This window comes from Pararge aegeria, chromosome 2, assembly GCF_905163445.1.
Source record: "Pararge aegeria chromosome 2, ilParAegt1.1, whole genome shotgun sequence".
Lineage (NCBI taxonomy): Eukaryota > Metazoa > Arthropoda > Insecta > Lepidoptera > Nymphalidae > Pararge > Pararge aegeria.
Genome location: NC_053181.1, coordinates 8021427 through 8042573, shown reverse-complemented (window position 1 = coordinate 8042573; position 21147 = coordinate 8021427). Strand labels below are relative to the sequence as shown.

General features: G+C 34.0%; 1 protein-coding gene across 12 annotated transcripts in view; it reads left to right on the top strand.

The window, feature by feature from the left end:
• The window catches only part of LOC120632383 (low-density lipoprotein receptor), a 298871-nt gene that overhangs the window by 274295 nt on the left and 3429 nt on the right, over nt 1-21147 (top strand). For 8 of the 12 annotated variants that reach the window (XM_039902252.1, XM_039902256.1, XM_039902249.1 and 5 more), the window contains 2 exons: nt 15622-15705; nt 18666-18784. In XM_039902252.1, the coding sequence (XP_039758186.1) occupies nt 15622-15705; nt 18666-18784 (203 nt within the window). Of the gene's footprint in view, nt 1-15621; nt 15706-16109; nt 16281-18665; nt 18785-21147 lie in introns of those variants that run through there. The other 4 variants (XM_039902255.1, XM_039902254.1, XM_039902253.1 and 1 more) reach the window with 2 other exon arrangements.

Here is a 21147-nt window from a genome sequence, read left to right as displayed (position 1 = left end):
TTCTTATACGATTAGTCTAGTTTTTATATTTAGAGTCTAAAGCAAAATAGCGTTAATAATCGTCCAGCTCGAAGAACCAATAAGTTTTAAAAGTCAAGACGCACTTTTTATTTAATAGTGCCGAAATTTTAAGCTATTATGAGTGTTTTACTACGTTTTATTTATATTTTTAAGCGGAAACCTAAATTAACTATTAAACTACCCTTGTAATGGCACTACTATAGTTTCAGTAGTAGCCGGCCGTTTAAGTAAGACATACAATATATGAAAAGAAAAATTCTAACGTACAGTTGAGAACCAGTTTCATGGAAAAAAAAACTGAGCACCTACGAACTTTCTAAATATGATACGAACCGAGCATCTATCTCATCTAATCGATATTGATCCATGGAAACTGGTAGAATATTCTATTTGTAGCATATAATTAAATATGAATGACACGGGGAATATCAGTGTAATCAAGAGGGAATATGTAGGCAGTAATTAAAACAAAACTGTTTCCTTGACCGGCCACGTTGGTCAATCTCGTAGATACACTCTCTATTCCCTCTCACTTCTGGTCTCTATTCTGGTATTACACTTTTGGAGACATTAAACCTTGTTGTCGGTATATGGTACGCACCGATCAATTTACCGCCGAAGGTATAATAAAACTACATTGTGAATGTGTCTATCCATCCCTAAAGTAAGGGCAAACCATGGTCAACCTGTTTGTCCAGCGTTCATCCAATCACAAGGCATTGAGCAACTTTCATATTTACTTTCGCATATTTAAAAAAGTCCAAAACCAGTAATTTTATTTTTACTATTTCTTTATTTGTTATGTTCAGAGTTATTATTAAGTACGGTACCATCAACGACTATATGACTCCTTTCGGTTAAAAAAGGCAAGTTGAAAAGCAGGAAGTATGTTGATGGAGTAGGCACCTATTACCACAGAAATAAGAATATACAGAAGCCGTGTACATGACTGGTTTTGTAAGCATTAAAAACCACTCCACTTTAGTAGTCTTTCTACTCTCGAACAGGCGCGCCAGAGCTATATAGAATTACGGATGTAGGCAATTAAAAAATAACTCTGATTTTATTTACAACAGATGGAAGATAAACGAAAAAAAAAGTGTGGGCAATTTTAAACTGCAAACATTAATATTTAATCTGTTAGATAAAAAGATAATTAGATATCCCATCTAATTATCTTTAATTTTAAGTTAATTTTATAAATTAATTAAAGTTATGTTTAGTTTAACCTCGAAAGATAAAACGACAACAGTTTAATAGTGTGTTGTTAACTTAATTTCATACTTTAAAACTTACTTAGTTGGTTACGTGTAGAAACAGAAAGATAATCCGTAAACATATTTTACATTTTATTTTAGTTAACTACACAAACTCTGTATGTTTATTTTTTTAATACCTAACATAATTATTAAAAAAGAACATGAATAAGAATAAGACGTGAATAAGGAAAACACAACTCTAACAAATTTCGAAAACAAATTTCTTCCAGGAGCCGCATTTTAAGTATTTTCAAAATGAGGATTTTTTCCATTTTATATCATCTACCCGCGTAGTGCATAAACTGTAGCTATGAACTAAACTGATGTAAATCTGTTAATTGTATTTTACCAATGCTAACATCTTTCCTATTCTTAATAGATAATTATTCTTGAGTTACTAAGTTAAATTCAGAAACAGTAAGTACATAATAGTTTCAAGGAAAGAGTAGCCTTATTAGAAATTTAAATTTAGAAACTTATGACCGATAGTGTTATTGGACTCGTCTGATTTTTACGTACGTACTTACATCCTACTGATATTATAAAAGCGAAAGTTTGCATTGATGGATGGATGTTTGTTACTCTTTCACGCAAAAGCTTCTGAACCAATTTGATTGAATTTTGAAATGGAGATAGATTATACCCTGGATACCCTAGATACGCAAGGATTCATGACAAGCGAAAAAGCCACGAGCCGCGGGCAACAGCTAGTGGGTACTTTATATTTTAGGTAGTCAGAAGCATAACTGGAGGTCCTACCTATTTGTAAATACCGGCTCCGTTGAATTTGGCAATTAATAATATCTATATTTGCTCCCTATGGTAGCTAACCTACCCCCTCCCGCGATGATGTAGCTCCTAGGGATTTAGCGTTTAGGACATGCTGATTAGGTGTAGGTTAGGGTCCTTTTTACAGTTAATGATGCAATCACAAAACGGCAGCACTACTGTCACTGGTTGTATACCTTCGCCCCCCGATACTGTATCAATACAGACGCGATGCAGAATTGGCACAAACTGTTCAAAGTATATCAGATTGATGAATACCCAAGCTCTTCTTCCACCTGTCACCGTAAAACAGTCGCATACTTGCATCGATGCAGAAGTGATCCTGAATCAATATTATGCGATTGTATCCCTACTGGATCGGTACTGTTGCGTGTTGCCCATGCTACCGTAAGTACAAAAGTAGATATGCAGATAAAAAGCTGATTTTCCCAATTACATTCAGAAACTAAATTAAAAAGGTTATGAAAATGAAAATTCTATAACTTACAACGTTTCTCTAATACCTACCTGATAAGTTTACCTTTTCTGACCAAGTTTCTCTGAAAAAAATACGGTACCTTTTTTATACGTTAGTACTTTTCCATCTTGGACTACTCATCACCCAACAGAAGTGATTGTAATCGAATGCTAACTAAAAACATAGAAATTAAATAAAGCTATGTAATATTTAGCGTTGCATAAATGCAGTACTGTCCGTACGTAGCAACAGTCCACAGCTAGAGCTAGTCAAAATAAATTAAAGCTGTTCGCTCTGGTTAGTCATATTGATTGCTCCATCTGTCGTCAATTGAATGGGGTCAATAAAAAAGGCATTAATTGTCATTGGCATCCTTCATGATTGATTATTGTAGAACGCAACGATTCTAAATTTGAACCTCCCGAGGAATGCGAGCAGTTAAAGTAGCATGGAAATTGTCACAAGACCATCTCATTTCGAGATAACTTTGCAGATTAAAATTCTTGCACTAATGGTTAAAACGATTCAAGAATAACGACTCAATGTTTATGAACGATGTCAATGCAATGAAGCAAATTTATGAGGTATTTATTTTAAATTATTTTGTTTACTGTTATCAATAGTTAATGAGCAATATACATCTTATTGATCGTATACCTAATGGTGGCGTTAGACTGTGCATCTCTGTTTCAAATAATCTGTGTACTTCACACAACAATGATTCCTTGTATGGTGCGTGAGTACCTACTTAAATTCTCGTATAAATAATGAATTTCATTTTAAACGTACCTGTTTCTAAAACGATGTATTCTGGCGCTCAGTTCATCATTTGCGACTAGCGACTAAACTTTTTAACGACTACAGACTCATTTCGGAATTTTCTTAACTTACGAGGTACGAATGTATAAAAAAACAAATATAAGTATTATTTATATATTGTGCATGCTGCTTATAACGTATAGTAAAATTTTTTCAAATAGCTAATTTGAAATTGGAACTGTAACGGTGACTGAAGAGAGTATTTGGATATATAAGTTAGATGTATCATTTTCGTCGGAATTAAATATTGTAGGTAAATTAAGAGTAATCTATACACACAGTAAATAATCCTAACTTATATTATATAAATGCGAAAGTGTTTATTTGTTGTTCTTTTGTTTGTTTGTCCTTCCTTTACGCCCTATGAAACCAATCACGATGTTTGATTTTCGACTTAGTTAAAAGTAGGAAGAGTAGCATAGGCTAATTTGTATCCCGGATAAACAAACGGTTTCCAAGGAATTTGTAAAAAAAGCCGCGAACGCAGAAAAAAGATGCATTATTTTTGTTTTTAAACCATTGATTAATTTAAGTCTTTTTACAGGTATTAGGTTCCACTCTACGTTAGACTACAGATAGGATTTACTTCGATTGGTGGATCTTGCGCTTTTTCCTTATTCTCTTTATTATATTATAACACCTACTCAGGTAAACCTAGTATTGTGGTCAATAAAGCTTTAAAATATGTAACGTTCTAGTCGGGAATTTCTGATGAACAGTAAGTAGGTATACTTAGCTACAAAAGGCGGAAAAAACAATTCCACATTAGGTACCTATGTCCTCTACGTAATGTTCAGATTAACGTAAAAAAATACCAGTTACCACTAACATTTCGTCTCTAGTTTTATCAAAGTGTTATCAAGACACTATAGGTACTTTTTTATCGATTAAGTTGGTAGGTTTACTTATTTTGAATTCACTATTTTATTTTATTTTACAAAGATTTTATTACTACAAGCAAATTATTTTATTCTATAGTCATAGCGTTCCTTCTAAATAAGAATTGATGTAATATCATAACTTAAATGATAGGTACTTAGGTAGTACATTAAAGTTAATGCCTTATTTATTTACTACAATTTTAAATTCAAATTTATAATTTCTATAAATTAAGTTCTAAGTTCTAAAAAGCAAAATCATCGTCGTCGTCGTCGGCTGTCTGTCCGCGCGTCAGCGGTCTGTACCTCGTGAACTGTAAAACCTAATACTACGTTTCATATCGCACCTTGGTACGGAACCTTGGTTTCAAGTGCAAGTCCAACTTGCACTCAGTCGCTTTTATATTAATTCATTTTCCTACGATTTACTTATTATATATTGAAACGTATTTAAAATAAATATATCGCATATTATGCCCGACTCGTTTCGAGTTCTAGAAAATGCCAAGGTCTATTATTTATCTTTTTTATTTATAATTAACTTGCCAATTTTAGTTAGTAATGTAGTTCTGGTGCGACCATGAAAGTAGATAATGTAGGAAAATGTAATTTTTTTTCATAGTTGTAGGTCAGGTGGCATGTTTTTTTAATTCTTCTACAAGTAAGCCCAGATGTTCGTAGACTAACCTCGTATTCGCTTAACAGGTTATATTAACCATACCCCTGAACGGTTTCTACGCGGCATCGTACCGGAACGCGGTATCGTGGTAACTAGCCACGGCTAAAGCCTCCCGCCAGACCAGATCGAGAAAATTCAGAAATTATAAATTATCCTCGCCGGGAATGGAACCCGGGACCTTCCACATATAAGACCACAGCACTCATCACTGCGCCAGGGAGGTAGTCAAAAATCAGAAGGTACCCCTAATCTCCGCAGTCGAAGTTCCTAATTGGCCTGAGATAAGAATAGAATCGCGCCAAAGAAAATCAATGACAAAGCCAGGTGCCGCTGAAGATAACTTCTAAGGCGCTTGGTATACTTAGGAATACTTACCTATTCGATGGCTCTCATTAAGGCTAGGCCTAAACTAACCTTCTGGCACCCTCCATGGGTTTGTGAGGTCAGATGTTTGTTAGTTCTGCTTAAAATCTGGTATATTAACAAATATGGGAGGCAATATTACTCAAATGATAAATGTACAAAAGTTAATATTTTTGCAACAAAAAAAAAAGTATACTTTGTAACGTGAGCGCTATTCTGCAGTTACCGAAACCTTACTAACAAGGTTATACAAAGTAGTTTTTTTATACTAACACTCATATTAATACTGATGTTTGATCTTTATAGGGGTAAATTCTCGCTATCAACTCGCTTGACTGATCGAAAAAATTTAGTTTTAGTTTTTTAAATCTATAAATGCAAACGTTTCTATTGTTTTATTACCATAAAGCGGATAAGGCATAGACCTTCTAATTGGAATGAGTAGGATTCTCCGGAAGGTTCTGGAATATCATACGGATGCAGATTAAGCGATTAAAAGGGGATGATTACCTAAGCGGTATACAGCGGTGGCGATTAAAAGGGAATGATTACCTAAGCGGTATACAGCGGTGATAGCCCTGTGAATTGAAATTGAAAATGTATTATAATTATACTTTTTACTGGTGCTGAGTTGGTAGTAGGTAGAGACCTAAGAGGAAGGTTCCACATTCCCAACTTCAATTTCTTCATATAGTTATATATGAAGATATGTAGTTCTCGGGCAAAAAGGTGGAATATCATTATAGCAAAATCACGATTATTATACAGTTATCAACCACTGTTGATCAACAGAAAACATTCATCATAAGTTCTATTTTGCAAGGTAACCAAAAGGCATTTTTTTTTTAGTTGGCTTCTATTGTAGTTTTTACGAATAGTATCCTCTTTGTTTAAAGAGGTGGTAATTATTCACATAAGGTGTAAATTAACACGAAAAAACTAAATTAACACTTCTAACATAAAAGCATATTTTTGATTACTCTTTGTGATGACTTGGGATTTAGAGGTACCTAATTGCATTATCTACTATTAGTGCCCAGCTACCCAGTATGTTTTACCTATTAGCTACGTGACAGACGTCTTGAAACTGTTTAAATATCAAATAAATTCAATTACGATATAATAAGGATTTGACCATTATATGAATGTGTTTCATCTTTTAAATCCTGAGTATATACAAAAGTCGTGAAAGAAAAAGCTTGTTTTTTTAATACATATTTTCCAGTTTTTAGACAATTCTACTAATTCTTCTTTCGCAACAAAAAAATTTAATCGCATTTAGAAATGAAAATTTATATAGAAGATAGACTTTGATTATTTGCTGTTAGTATCTAACATGTTACTTAGGTAAAACTAAATTAAAACTAAAAAAAAACAATTATTCACAACCACGTTTGCGTATGTGTGAATGCACACAATAGTGTCTAGGGCCCTTATCTTCTTTTTACCACGACCATAGTGATCTGTAACCCCCTTAGTTGTAATCGCGTATATTGTTATACCTTTCACATTTGTTGTTTTTAAAATGTGGAATCTTCAGTAGTGGAATTCTTGCTTAATGATTTATACCGCATTTACTATCTACCAAAAGTTTTATTTTACTTTAATGACTCTGTATATGAGAACCCAATTGCGATTTGTTTGCCAAGTGTTTACACAGTGAAGGCCATTCGTAGTTTCGGTACCGACATTCTCTACACTGCGTTGTATTTTACTAAGATCTATCATCCATCTTAACAATGTGGGCTGTTTGAAAATCAACGACTGTATTTCTAAATCGCGCTCTTCTATGAGAGAGGATGATGATATTTTATTCCTGACAGTACACTCGCACTTTGTTAATTACTGTTACTTCCTAGTATTTTAGTTATAGGTATAAGTTATCAAGCAACGATAGTGCCTAGCCTAATGTGGAAAAATTTGCCATAAATGGCAAAGCAAAAAAAGGCTGTTGGAACCTTTTATCAATAGAGAATTATTTTAGTTTTATTATTCATTTGGGCGACTTTATACGTATTGAGCTCGCGAAAATCGTCGCGTAGCTAAACGCCTGCAGACCATTGATTACCGTCTAGACGCTTATAACTAAAATACGCGAGCTTGTAAAATCTATAACATTTTGTACGTTTGACGTCATTTTGAATTAGCTTCGCTTGCAAACCAGGTTTTTGTATTTACCTACGTAGGTAAATCCGGAAGGTAATTACTCTTAGAGGTGTAGATGTGTTTTTTTTACATCTTATATACCTGGCGTCAAAAGAGCAGACTTCAGGATAACATTGATAAAACTGGAATTAAAAAAGCTTTTGGATTCGACTTTACTATATTCATCACTTAGTTATTTTATATTATCTCAAGAGTCACTTAATTCGAAATATAATCCTAATATATCTGGATTATGGTCTGCTTACCAAAGATTGATGTCTTTGGATTGGATTCGAATCAAACGAGCATTTGGAATATTTTTAGAAGATACGTACTGGTATGGTTTAGCAGTACCTAATAGATAATAGTTGCACGACGATGATTTACAGATGTTACCCCCCGCGACTTACAACTATTTTATGCTAACTATATATTGCTTTTCTACAAAATAAACCCGGATTCCTGAGATTAGCGCGTTTAAACAAAAAAATTAAACTCTCCAGCTTAAGGCTTATTTACCTAGTGTTGATAATGTAGTAGGTGGTACTTACCGAAAAACAAAGCGAGTGCGGAAAAAATTAAATGATGCAAGAAATTAAATTATGTAAAAAGAAAAAAGACCAAGCTGTTTTTAGGAGGCCTGTGTTTACTAGTAGGTCATCAATGATGAAAATGACCATGAAAATAAACAGTTGCTAAATAAAAAGCATAAAAAGATTTTTACGTTTTTTTTTTTCGTTTCTCCGGCCTCGCAGGGCAAGGGTAAAGACCAAATTAGAACCAGCACAGTCGTTGCTTGCCCAGAACTTAACTTAAATCACCCCAACACAAATAGACCTGTCAACCATCTATTGGTAATTAATATAAGATAACTATATTGATATGTTTTAATCTAAACATTGGAATTAAAACACAGCTAATTACTGAAAAGTACTGGATATGCGCTGATAGCAATACTTTAAAGAAATACCGACGTTGTGAGTCAGATTGGCATTTTCTGTTATCAACAGTCTAGTGAGTAGGTAAACCATTTGAAACACGTGATTCTCTCAGATCCCGCAGTGTGCGTTTTAAGTACATTTTACCTAATATACTTACTTAGGTCTGCGGTTAGGTATTATAGTTTAATGGTTAATACTTAGGCCTTCAGTTCGGGGGGTTTAACTTTTCGAGTTTATGTGCGGTTTTAATTTAAGCTGTAAAAAAGCACTTGCTTCATAATCTTCGCAAAGGCGTGTGAAGTCTACCAATCCGCAATAGGCCAGCATGGCTGCTTAAGGCATAAACTCATGTCATTCTGAAAATACCCGTGCTCCTTAGTGGGTCGATATTATTAATGGGAATATGTCCCACAGATTAGTAGATTTGGAGAGTAGATAATATAATAATATGGTACTTATTATCACGGGATAAAACACGATCTCTATAGAAAATATCTAAGCCGCATTAATTGTGTTATAACCTCTTTAAACTAAAATAGTTCAATGGATTGATTGTATTTTTGGCATGTCCCTATAACATGAATAAGTTACGGTAAAATTACGGTAAACTAGGTAGGTAGCTGCTAACATAATTAGATATTAACTACTGAGTTTAATGGCAATTTTTTTTTTATTTTTACTTATTGTTACTGATACTTCCCCGAACTGTAGGGAGGAAAACTTTAAAAATAAGTTATACTGAACTCGACGACTCTTAGAAATCGAACTAAAATTGCAAGAAAAGAAATTGCAACGTCGCATATTGAAATGGAATCTGGTCATGTTGCGCTCTTAACAGACTGGTCGTAGTAGGTATACCTATTTACAATCACCGTCATTTGATGACGTTTCTATCGTACGACATTTTTTTACTCGCGTACTAATTTGTTTACTAAGCTTGTGTCATTCATCAATTTCCACCGAATAACTTGTTGGAAAATGCCGGTTCACATATACATGTGATTCCGACTAGCGCACGACAGCAACTTCGTCATGTCGCTGATTGTTTTAAGTTAATTGAACTCCCTTTACTGTTCGTTGTGATCTTTATTGATGTGGTATATACTCCGTACCTTATACGTACACGATTTCAAGCTCTTCAAGAAGTTCACCCTCGTGAATTTCTTTTTGTGATTTTGAAATAATTAGATGGTTGATGGAATAGGATCAAATATCGTGTAAGAAACACTTGACAATAGTCCTCGTATTATACCTACCTGCAGCACAGTAATTTTTTTCATTTCATTACATGTCGTATTATATTTATTTATTTATACGCTTTATTTGCAAACAAATAAGGAATAGAAAAACAAAGAAAGAAGCAGAATACAAAAGGCGGCCTTATCGCTTGAAGAGCAACCTTAGGGTTAGGATAACATGAGGATAACCGAATGCAGGCTGTAAACAATTTAAAAAAAATACATAAGAATAACTCATGCTCGAACTAGATAAAGTTCAAATTCAAATTCAATATTTATTTATTTTCCAACGCTATCGCAACGCTTTGCTGCTCTTTTTAAATAATAATACAGCTTCACAACAATAAGTCTGCATTCTGAACTAGTAACCCATTACAGACAAGCGTAATGTTTCTAAATCATCCGTAGGCTTATTGTTCTTCTTCTTCTGCTTGCGCCTGGTCCCTGGTGTCACGTCGACCGGCTACGATCTATTGTGACGCTGCTGTTTAGATCTCCCAGCAAGCATTGGTCGCCGCCAGGAATAGCAGCACTTTCCTTGCTGGCAGAAGTTTAGCATCCTCTCGTTATATTATATAGTTCCCCAAAAGAGTGCTGCGTTTATGCATCAGCGCGGGCAGGAACAGATCAAGTGCAGCAGCGTCTCCGCAGCCTCTTTACAGAGTCTACATAGATCTGTGTCCTGCAGTGGGTGAACATTAGCCTGTTAAGCCCCCGTAAGCGACTATTTTAGAACCTCATCCATAAGCTTACTTGAAATCATGTGTTCGTACTTCGTAGCATTCCGTGAGTGCCTATGACGTGGCATGGAACGCGCGCGCACGGTTCGGTCTAGTATGAATCGTTTTTATCTCATGAATGTCACGTTCAATGGATAGAACACAAATAAGCAGTAGGAATAATAATTATTATTCAGTGAATATTTAATAAACTATGTAATGATCTCATTCAAGGTGTTGTTGAATGGACATAAGTGATTCATATGAAGGAAAACATAGACTCCTCATCGTAGGAGTTTTTGGACGAATCATATTTCACGCGGGCAAGGCCGACGCCGTTCGCTAGGCGTGCGGTATTTTTTTCAATACTATGAATAAGTTTGCATTGCAACTTTTATTCGCCAATCTAGACCTACTGTTGTTCTTGATTTTATTTAATGGAATGTACTCGATTAATTCAAGGTTGTCTCATAACTTCAAAATCTTACATGCGAAATGATCAGATTATATTAAGTAGGTACAAAAAACCTTCCTTCTTAGAAGAAAACATTTATTATATTTTAATAAACCTTTTTTTTTTATAAAGGTTATGTAAAAATGTTAAAAATGGCGTCATCACTTTTATGTAAAATCGTCGCTAAGCGCATTTGTACATCGATAAAAATAAAGTGCCTAAACTTGAGGCAATTGAAATCAATTGTTATACACCACTGCCAATTAGGTAAAGTTTGCAGTCTAGGTATCACGCCAGGACGGAAAGTTTGGAGCATCACGCACAAACCATTATGTAATGGAAATAATATGAAACGTAAAGTAGGTATTAGGTTCCAAATCAGTATTAGAAATAGATTAAACATAAATTTTGAAGATAATAAGTTAATAGTAATAAACATTTGAGAGGCCTACACTATTTTGCTAAATTTAGCTAAATAAATACCTAATATATATCCCGACAGAGATTCTGGGTATCATACTAGGTACATTGAAATTAGAACCAGATAAAAGAACAATAAAAACCATATTGTATAATGTAGGTACGTGCCTATATGATGCTGGCCTATCCAAATAGTAAATAACAGCAAGACAATTGCTGCAATTGGTTGAGATTGCCATTGAGAAGAGATAATAATAATTCAATTCTCGACAAGTCTCAATTCTCTTACTGCTTATTTTATGAACCTAGTTTTAATTATGGGGGCAGTAACATATTTGTCCAACGACTAATCTCATAAAATAAAAATTCCTAGACGTATAATTTTGAAGTAATCTGTCGTATTTTGCTAACTTAATACAGATAATTAATATTTTCAGACTTCAAAATACAAATAAATGAGCGACACAGAAAAACATGTTAATTTAGCTTACGAGAATATTGCAAAAAATAAACAAGTATCAAAAAATCCTCATTACACTCGTCTTCACAAAAAAATTTACGAACTCTTAAATAATTCGAGATGTTTCTTTACGACAGTAAAAAAGTAATTATGACGGACGCGAAATATGATTATGGTAGGTATTAGCGGCCATGCGAAACAATAAATATTCTAAATACCAAGTATAGTCAGTATCATTATCTTTATCAACCGATTGGCCTGCAGGTACCCAGTGGCCAGTAATGGGCCAACTACACTGGTCTCCTCTCAAAACGGGAAGGGCTTAGCCCGCGCAGTCCACCACGCTGGCCAAGTGCGGGTTGGTAGACTTAAAACGCCTTTGAAATGTTACGGAGAACTCTCAGGCATGCAGGTTAGGTTAGGTTACCCCACGATGTTTTCCTTCATCTTTAAAGCAAGTGATATTTAAAAAGTTAGAGGCGCATGCCAGATATAGATATCGGCGCGCCCGGAAGTGAGGCCGAAGCACCAAACAGTAGGCTTATTATAAGTGTTATATAATAAGTACAGTAAATATTTACAATTTTAAAGTAGACAGTCTGATGAAGTATTGTCTAACTTGTCAGGTTGCCAGCTATTCGTCTCCAACAGGAAATATTTTTTTCCAAACCGCATGGTAGATCCAGACAAACCAGAGATTAGCGCGATTAAACAAACAAACAAAACAAAATAATTTTTCAGCTATTAATTATTTTAATTTTATTATTTTAATCTCGTAGATTTATTATAATATTTATTATATTAAGGATTTTATAATTAACCTTAGTCGAGTAACTTAAATTCCGCACTCAATGCCATTGGCGTGCACATAAACCAAACTTGTTACTAAATTAAAAAAGTAACCCACAGAAATAGCGCTTAGTTATTTACTAAGCAACTTTTATAAATAACTACAAGTTGATTCGCCTCACGATTCCGCTACAACTAAACAGCTGGCAGGTACACGTCATGCTGATGACGCTAACATCGTACGATGTTTTTGACTGCCACAATAATTTTGTTTTGATCGCGTGATGAGGCAATTTCCACCAAATTACAAAGTTTGATAGGGATTTATCAGTATGTAGGTACACGTGGTTATCTGATAAGTAAATACTAACAAGACATTTTAAGGTTGTCAGTCAAGCTCTAAAACGAAAACGTTATGGAACTTTGATTTTATGTCACAGTTTAAAATACCTAGACTTTATATATTACCGGCGAAGATTAAGCAAAAGATGAGCTAACGACCGCAATTAATAATCAGTCTAATCCTAAATCTTAAAATTGAATTTAGTAGTGCTATATTTTTCCTACTCTTCCCAGTAAATAAAGCTAGCAATGCCAGATTGAACTTGCCTTTTGAAGATTTTTGATTGGATTTGATTACTAATTTCGGAGTAATACTAACTAAATAGATATAAACAGTCGACTAACTAGAAACGGACATAAATTAGTGATATCTGCATATCGTCTGAGAAAAGTACAGAAATCCTTTGTGGGGATGGGTACATGCTTTTATAACATGATACCGAAGGTAATATTAGATCTACCTTTACCTAAGTTTAAACAATATATTAAAACACATTTAATTAATCGTGGTTACTACACGATTGATGAATTCCTAAACGACAAGGCTGCTTGGAAGCAGGCCACTCCGCTCCCATCTCTCACAAAACAGAAAATTTCTAAAGATTGTTAAACTTTAAAATGATGTTGGAAAAGAGCAATCTGCTGAGTTTCTTGCCGGCTCTTCTCAGTGGAATCTGTCTTCCGAACCGGTGGTAGAGTCACTACAAACAGACTTGACGTTTCATAAGTGCTTATTAATTAGGCCTACCTACTTGAAATAAATGAATTTTGAATGTGAATTTAAATATAAAAATAAAAGATTTCTGTTAAACCGTTAAATTTATTAAGCAGATTATTTAAAAAAATCGGCCCCTAATTTTTTCAGTTGCGTTATGTGGGTAAAACTTACTGAGTATACAAAAAAAAAATGTAAATTATGTTAAAGACGTCATCATCAGTATTCTAATTCGTAAATTGTATATTTTAGAATGTCATGTATCATACCTACCTACCAAACCTATTTCGTTATACTTACCTATATTACTTGTCTTGTTTATTAATTAGAAAGCCCAAAGATGATAATTCATTGATAACTCAAAACGATAGCTATGAGTGGCACTGGTATAAAAAGAATCGCAGAGAAAAAACAGACTATTAAGTAACAACATTAAGTTAACTATTAAATTAGTTAACTGATAATAACTATAAGGAACTTTTCGTACGTATCTGCCTCGCACGTGTACGATGAAATTATTGTTATCTTAGGAAATACTCTGAACGTAAACCTTATCTCAATAGTGAGTAATTGTAAATTAATTATAGATTAGCGGGCTATGTATCACCATTTGTTTATCAGTTTGCGAGTAGTAAACATTATTTTCATATTCCTACCTTAATTAATTTTCATGTAAGTTAGTTTTTACGAATTTCTTTTTTGATTGGGTCTGTCTGAGAGATAAGTACTTAATCATTTGAAGACTCCCCACGGACTTCTCTGAACAATTCTCGCGTCCAACGCAATATTATACCAGGAATCAACGGTAATAAATTTCATATCAACAATATGTAATCTCACATTGCTTTGACATATCACAAATCGAAAAATGCTGAACTTCGATTAATAAATACACCTATTAGATCGTAAGACAGGTCGTGTCAGTCGTCATAAAATGTCCGTGAAAAATCATATATCTACGAATTGGTAACCTATTTTCTTTAGTCGCTAACACACTACTGAGAAAGCCAAATTAACTAGGGTTATCGGCCGAAAAAGCTATAGTGTTACGGAATGTCTTATTTGAAATAAGAGAATAGGGTACTTACCTACATATTATTATAAATTATAACTACTTAGCGGTTTAACTTTTTTAAATTTAGATGAAATAGGGAGATGTACCTATTAATATTAATATAAGCCGGACACTTTCTGTATGAGACTGCATATCTAATAAATTGTATCGTAGAGTACTGAAACATTAAAAGAATTCATAATTGTATTGCTTTACAGCTTGTAGTAGCCGACCAATAAGGTTCAATTCAGTAAAAAAGGTGACGTGACGTCACAAACATCACGCCACCTTTTGTTAGTCAATCAACGCGCGATCCGGCTCCGCGCACGCATCGTCGGTGGGCTCGACCTCGCCAGATAAAATTAGATAGTTTGTCTCTGATATCAAAATTTTGTTCATGTTTTCTTTGTTGAAGGCTATGGTTAGATGACTTTTGTTTCATTAAGTGGAAAATTGGACCTTATTTTGAAATTTGTAATATTAGATTGTAGTATAAACTTATCAAACTATCAGATCTGAAAGTAGATGAGTGTGTCAATAGGAGATCTGGATTCGAAGCTTCTAAATACGTATGTGCCAAAGTTGGCTACTGTGTCGGTTTTGGTTGGTAGAAATCCGACATACCTAATCCAATTTCTCCCCGAAAAAGTCGAGTAGCCACCAGATTTTTACCCTTTAACAAACAAAAGGAACATCGCCAAAAGGGTACAAAAACGTATTACTTTAAGAAATATCAGTTAAGAGACTTGCGTAGTCTTATGACAGATTTGGCACCTTTATCTAGTTAAAATAACAAAAGTGAACGCCGGATCGCGCACAGTTAATACATATAACCGACTGGTTGGTCGGGGGAACGGGGAACGTCACTTGAATGGCGCGCGGTTGGCGTGGAGTTTTTGGCTTGTCATTTCACTTCGACAAGTGGCCGAGTGTACACGTACCTGACTATTTTATCGCCGGCATTTAGTGAATTAAATTAAAAAGTGTTGTTAACAGTTAATAAGTTGAGCACACCAAAAGTAACCCTTAACACATAATCCAGGACATTTCATAAGGTTGTTTTATAATAAAATCTACAGATACAGTAAATCCTGAAGTGGAGGTGCATAAACCTGCAAATGATTCAAAGAAATCTATAGTTATTGAGGAAAAGCCTAAGCCCAGTGAGTATTTTGTGAGCCTATTCCAGTTTTCGCCAAACCCTGTCCTAACTACCCTACATTTTTGGGTGACGGTTCAATTTTGAGGCATGCGAGGTTAATTGATTGCAAAATTGTAGTTAGTGTTGAAATCCGCGAACATCGCTAGTAATTAATGAATTATTTGTTTTGAAACAGTCCTGTTTTAACCTCATGCCTCCAACTTGAACCCAGGCATGCTTTACTAAATGGGTTGAATCATTTTTTTATTACATCAGATAAGATAAACAGTAGGCATAATATAATCAGGTGGTCAGCGTTTAAGGCAACAGTAACATTCATATACTGCTACTACTAACCTTACCATCAATTGTGAGTGTTCCAATATCTGTGTGTCTTCAACATGGGATTCATTGACTGATTCACAGGGCATGCAAAACTCCTAGTTTACCAAGTGATGAAATAGTATTAGAAGGGATTAATTAAGGCGCAGTTTAACACATATGCAGAAGTTACAAAGAGAAGGGCTGAGCCTTCTCTTCAAGTTGGGACGAGCGATCGCTGCTAGTGAGGATTCAACTGAAGTGACTGAGGAAGTGACCATTCGTGCGGTAGACACCAAAGCAGAGCCAATGAAGGCTTATTGGGAGAGTGATAAAGAAAATTTTCGAAAGAAGAACCAACCATTCATAGACTTATTCCTCAAAGACGTCGCTTTGGAGAGGATACCAGATACAACTGAGAAAGCAATAAAAGAATCTCATTATAGTTACGACACATTAAGCCGGGTTTATTTGCCTGAAGTTCTCAGAAATTTTAACACTAAGGGTAATGTATTGTGGTCATTATTAACTTTTAATTTCATAAATATGGGAAGACACACAGACGCTTTCTTATAGCGCAAGCAACATTCACTTCTATTAGTGCAATAATTTTGGGTGTTTCATTAATTCATTGGTTTAATAAACATTACGATCAAAATTATTCATTGTAAATGGTAAGTATATTAAATTGGTGAAACAAAAACGATTTCAAACGATCATATTGCTTAGATGAATTTTAACAACTATTGTACTTATTCATAAAACATAGCATGAGCATAATAACACTAACTCAAATAGGGCAATTGAAACTGAACGGGATAACAATCGGAGGTTAGCTATTTCACTGTATCTCATTTAACTATGAATGCCATGATGGGTATTGTAGCACATTTCAACAGATATAAACTCTTCCTGTCCTATCTAGTGTGATAAAGCATTAAAAGTCTCTATAAACTTTCATTTGGGTGTAGATAATTTAGTTAAGTAACAGACGGAGTTGGCACGGTACGTAGACACTGTCTCTAAATATAATTTCGTGGTTTCTACACCTATCGATATCCTCATTGCAATTTTATATTACCAATATGTGGTTTTGAGCTCATATATACTAGTAGCGAAGTTGGGTATAGAGATAATGATTCTTTTATTCTTGCGCCGATTAAAGAGTTAAAATTAACCATCTATGTTAACTGCAGTTTGCGGGTGACCTATCAATTCGCAAAAAAGTGTCATTCCACAAAAACGTTTAGCAAAATTATGAATCATTTATTCATAATTATAAAGTTTCTGATTCCACAAATAATTCACAAATTACTTAAACAAATTACTAGACAAATTGTGATTTCATAAAATATTATCGTATCGTAATATTACCTTTTTAAACCACCCAGAAAAAGGATCACCGCGAAGCGGGGTTCCACTGACTCCACTGGCCCTTTGTTATTAGTTGTAATTAACCATCTACTATTTTTTTAATGTGAATTTGGAAAATGAATTATTCGGTGAAATATTAACTCTTAAAATTATATTTTAACATCCAGATCCATTACAAAATAAAACATTTGCGAATAGAATATTTGTAAAATGAATAGTTTGTGGAATACGACTTTTGTGATTTGATTTGTTTTTAAAAAGTTTTTTGGTAATCATTAGTGAACGCAATTAGCGACGTTAATTTAGATAGTTTTTGTTTAAGAGGTGTGTCATGTTTATCACTATTTTTTGTGCGCAGTTAATTTAAATGTTTACTCCAGCAATGGTTGACGTCCGTAAAATAACAAAACAAACACAAGTCCGTCTACAAGATTAAGGAAGACATCTTGAGACGAGGGAAACCGCAAGAAGAATATATTTTAAATGTTTAACAGAATCAGGGCATTGCAGAAGAAGAAAATAAATACGTACATGAATCAAATTATATGTCTAGAGACATGCAGGAATCGTCGGTGTTACTATTCGTGCTGCACTTACCTACACAAATCTCTTAGACTAGAATTACTGATCCATAAGTAAACCTATCCTTTTCCACGGGGAACATTGTGGAAAGGATAGCACTACTATCAGATCTCTCATTTTCGTGTAACAGATTTGTGAACTACATAATTGCCACAATTAATATAATTCAATACTAATAAATATGCAGTATTTTTATGTATTAGTCATTGTATCAATCATCGTTTACTCTAAAATACTTAAAAAAAATACTAATATGTAAATAAACACTTCAACCTCTTTGTATAATGTGACATTGCTTTTCGTTTTAACATCCCCTTGCCACTATTGAACGCTTGCTATGGTATGGTGGTGGTTTCCTACATTATTCTGTGTTCACAACTTTTTTGTTCAGTGTGATTTACTTTAGTGATCTCTTGAAAAGTTGAAATAAAGATAAACTTTAAGTAGAAAATAACCTCTAATGACCAAACAGATAACGATCTTATAGATATTTTTATTTTTTCAATAAATTTGTTCAACAATATTAAAAATGTAAAATCAACGTCTCTTTCATTTTAAAAATCGTATGAACGTGATTGCATTGTTAAATCAAAATATTAAGTCTTAAAACACTGGTCCCATGATAACTTAAAAATATGACAGGTCACTATCACACTGAAAGTTTTGTTGTAATTGCATTACTAATAAAAAAAATGTCTATTACAGACGTTCCTGAAACAACAAATAAGGCTGGATCTGGAATCTCAAGTAGCGGGCGCGATGCAAGCGTAGTTGCGGGCATAGTTGTTGCAGTCATCTCAGGAATAATAATACTCGGAGCTCTGGTAAGTGAATGGGTGAACACTGAAACCCTATTTGTATTTGAGACCATTATTTATTTTTTATCCCCATGTATTAATTTTTTTTTGGTCCCCATTAGTTTTATTCCCATGTGTCTAAAAAAGATATTCAAACCATCACCATATGAACCAATAGATGTCAACTGCTGGACATAGGGAGGGACATAGCAGTCCCAAAATCCATGGCAGTGGACCGCTTTCCAGATGTTCCTAGCGGCTCGCTTGATGTCAAATTGGACGAACGGCTGTCTAAAATATGTTAAGCTTGACCACCCATCAATCAGGTTGCAGAAAACCAAATCATTGTACATCTTTGATACATACGAGTGAACTGAAATTAATTTAATCAGCTAATCGACTGTCACTTTCATTTGGTAATGAACAATGTTTAGCACTTTACAAAACGAAGATATGTGTTGCATGTATGGACGTAGTCTTAAAAAAATCATTCTTAAGTTTGAGTGCTCCAATAAGTAAACCTAACACTTACACTCATATCATAAAATGAATTTGCAGTCAGGATTCAAAATATAAATATACTTAACTCCCAATACTTTATGAGCTTACATAAAAAGCAATGATTCAACGCAAAGTATTTTAGATCTCAAATGACGTAAGAAACCTTTGTAAAAGTGTGTCAAATTTGACCAATCTACATCATCTATAATATCTGTGATTCACAAATCTCATGAGCAATCCAATCGCTTCTTTAATTAAGTAAACTATTCCGAAGACAGTTTGTTTCACGCCCTCGTTCTATCCGCTTTTATGGTTTCTGTCTGTACTTTTCAAGCTTTTCATTATTTTATTAATTAACGACGATATAATAATGTAGTGTGAACCGCATATAATAATTAGACGTTAATTTCAGTTAGATTTTATCTTCACCGCATAAAATAATTATACCTTCCTTAATTTTAGTTCGATTAAATTTACCAAATTCATTAATGTTTTTCTTCCGCCTATAATCACGAATGCGCTCGGTATTAATTTATTTAATGCGTCATTAAACGTTGAAAGTTTTATTTTATCACATTTCCTTTAAAGTTTAAAAGAAGATATAAATGGGCATATGGACATAATTGCAGGTGTTACCAACGTAGGTTTCTTGACCTGTATTCTGCTTAAAGCTTGGTTACACAGTGCTAGCTGTCGAGATAGTTAACTACTTCTGCCATCGATAGTTCGTAAAATAGATGATTAGTAAGCGCAAACACATAGGGGAATTTTCCTGAAATAGATAATAAAGTTTTAACACAGAGCGAAAACCAAAAAAGGTTGTAGCTAACTCTGTCACGAACTGAACGAGTAGCGCACATGCAGTTTCAAGATCAGTATCTGTCGTTATTAATCCTTAGTTGAAAAGTTTAAAAATATTCGAGACACGTGTCCGAAAGCAGTGTATGCATTTGCTATGAATGTTGTCCTTGCGATCGTGTTTCGTAGTTAGCGAGCGTCGGTTACTTTCGTCTCGAGTGTCAGTAGTCACCATTTACGAATAAGGCGGTCGATGTGTAATTCATGTGTAGGTTTTAACGGTCTACAAATTATGCGGCATTTTTTTGTTGAAACCGTTCGACTTTGCATTTCTTTTGACACACGATGGAATGGGCGCGGTTTTTGTCAACGTTAGCACTTTCCTCAAAAGTGACAGAATTTTAAGATTTTTGTACCATAACAATTAATGCTGCTGTATATTACATAGATACATTATATTCAAAACTGATTAAAACAACATGTAACTAAATGATATTCAAGATAACATTAAATACTAAATGATTTTACATACTTACGTAAATCCCAAAATCATTTTATTTTATATTTACTAGATAGATACGTTAAATCCCCATGCAAGCTCCGTTCAGCGAGTTTAGCATAAAAAAGTTAAACGAGAATTGCGATCGTGTCTTTTCCATGGAAACCGTGAAGATTTTCGGATTAAAACATGACACTTACCAGGCCAGAAAACATTGTGTAGACAAACAAATACAATTTGGCATAAAAAATATTAGTTTGAATTTTCGTTAATACTATACCACCGGAGTTTTATAATTGATTAATATAATAGTACTTCGTTGATATTTTTTAATAGATAAAAAATAATTAATCAACTAATCTTTTACAACATCGCACACCCATTTAATTTCCGTCATATATCCATCAAATTGATAAATAGGCCAAAGAGTTAAGATAATAATTGACTTCACTTGATTGATTATGATTTACCAACGCTGCTTATTTTTATTTGCACATCGCAAAGCTTTAGTCTAGACTGTACTAATTATCTTCTAAATTTAAGTCCAGACGCAAATAGAGAGTTCAACAATTTATTCTCACTCTCATAAGAA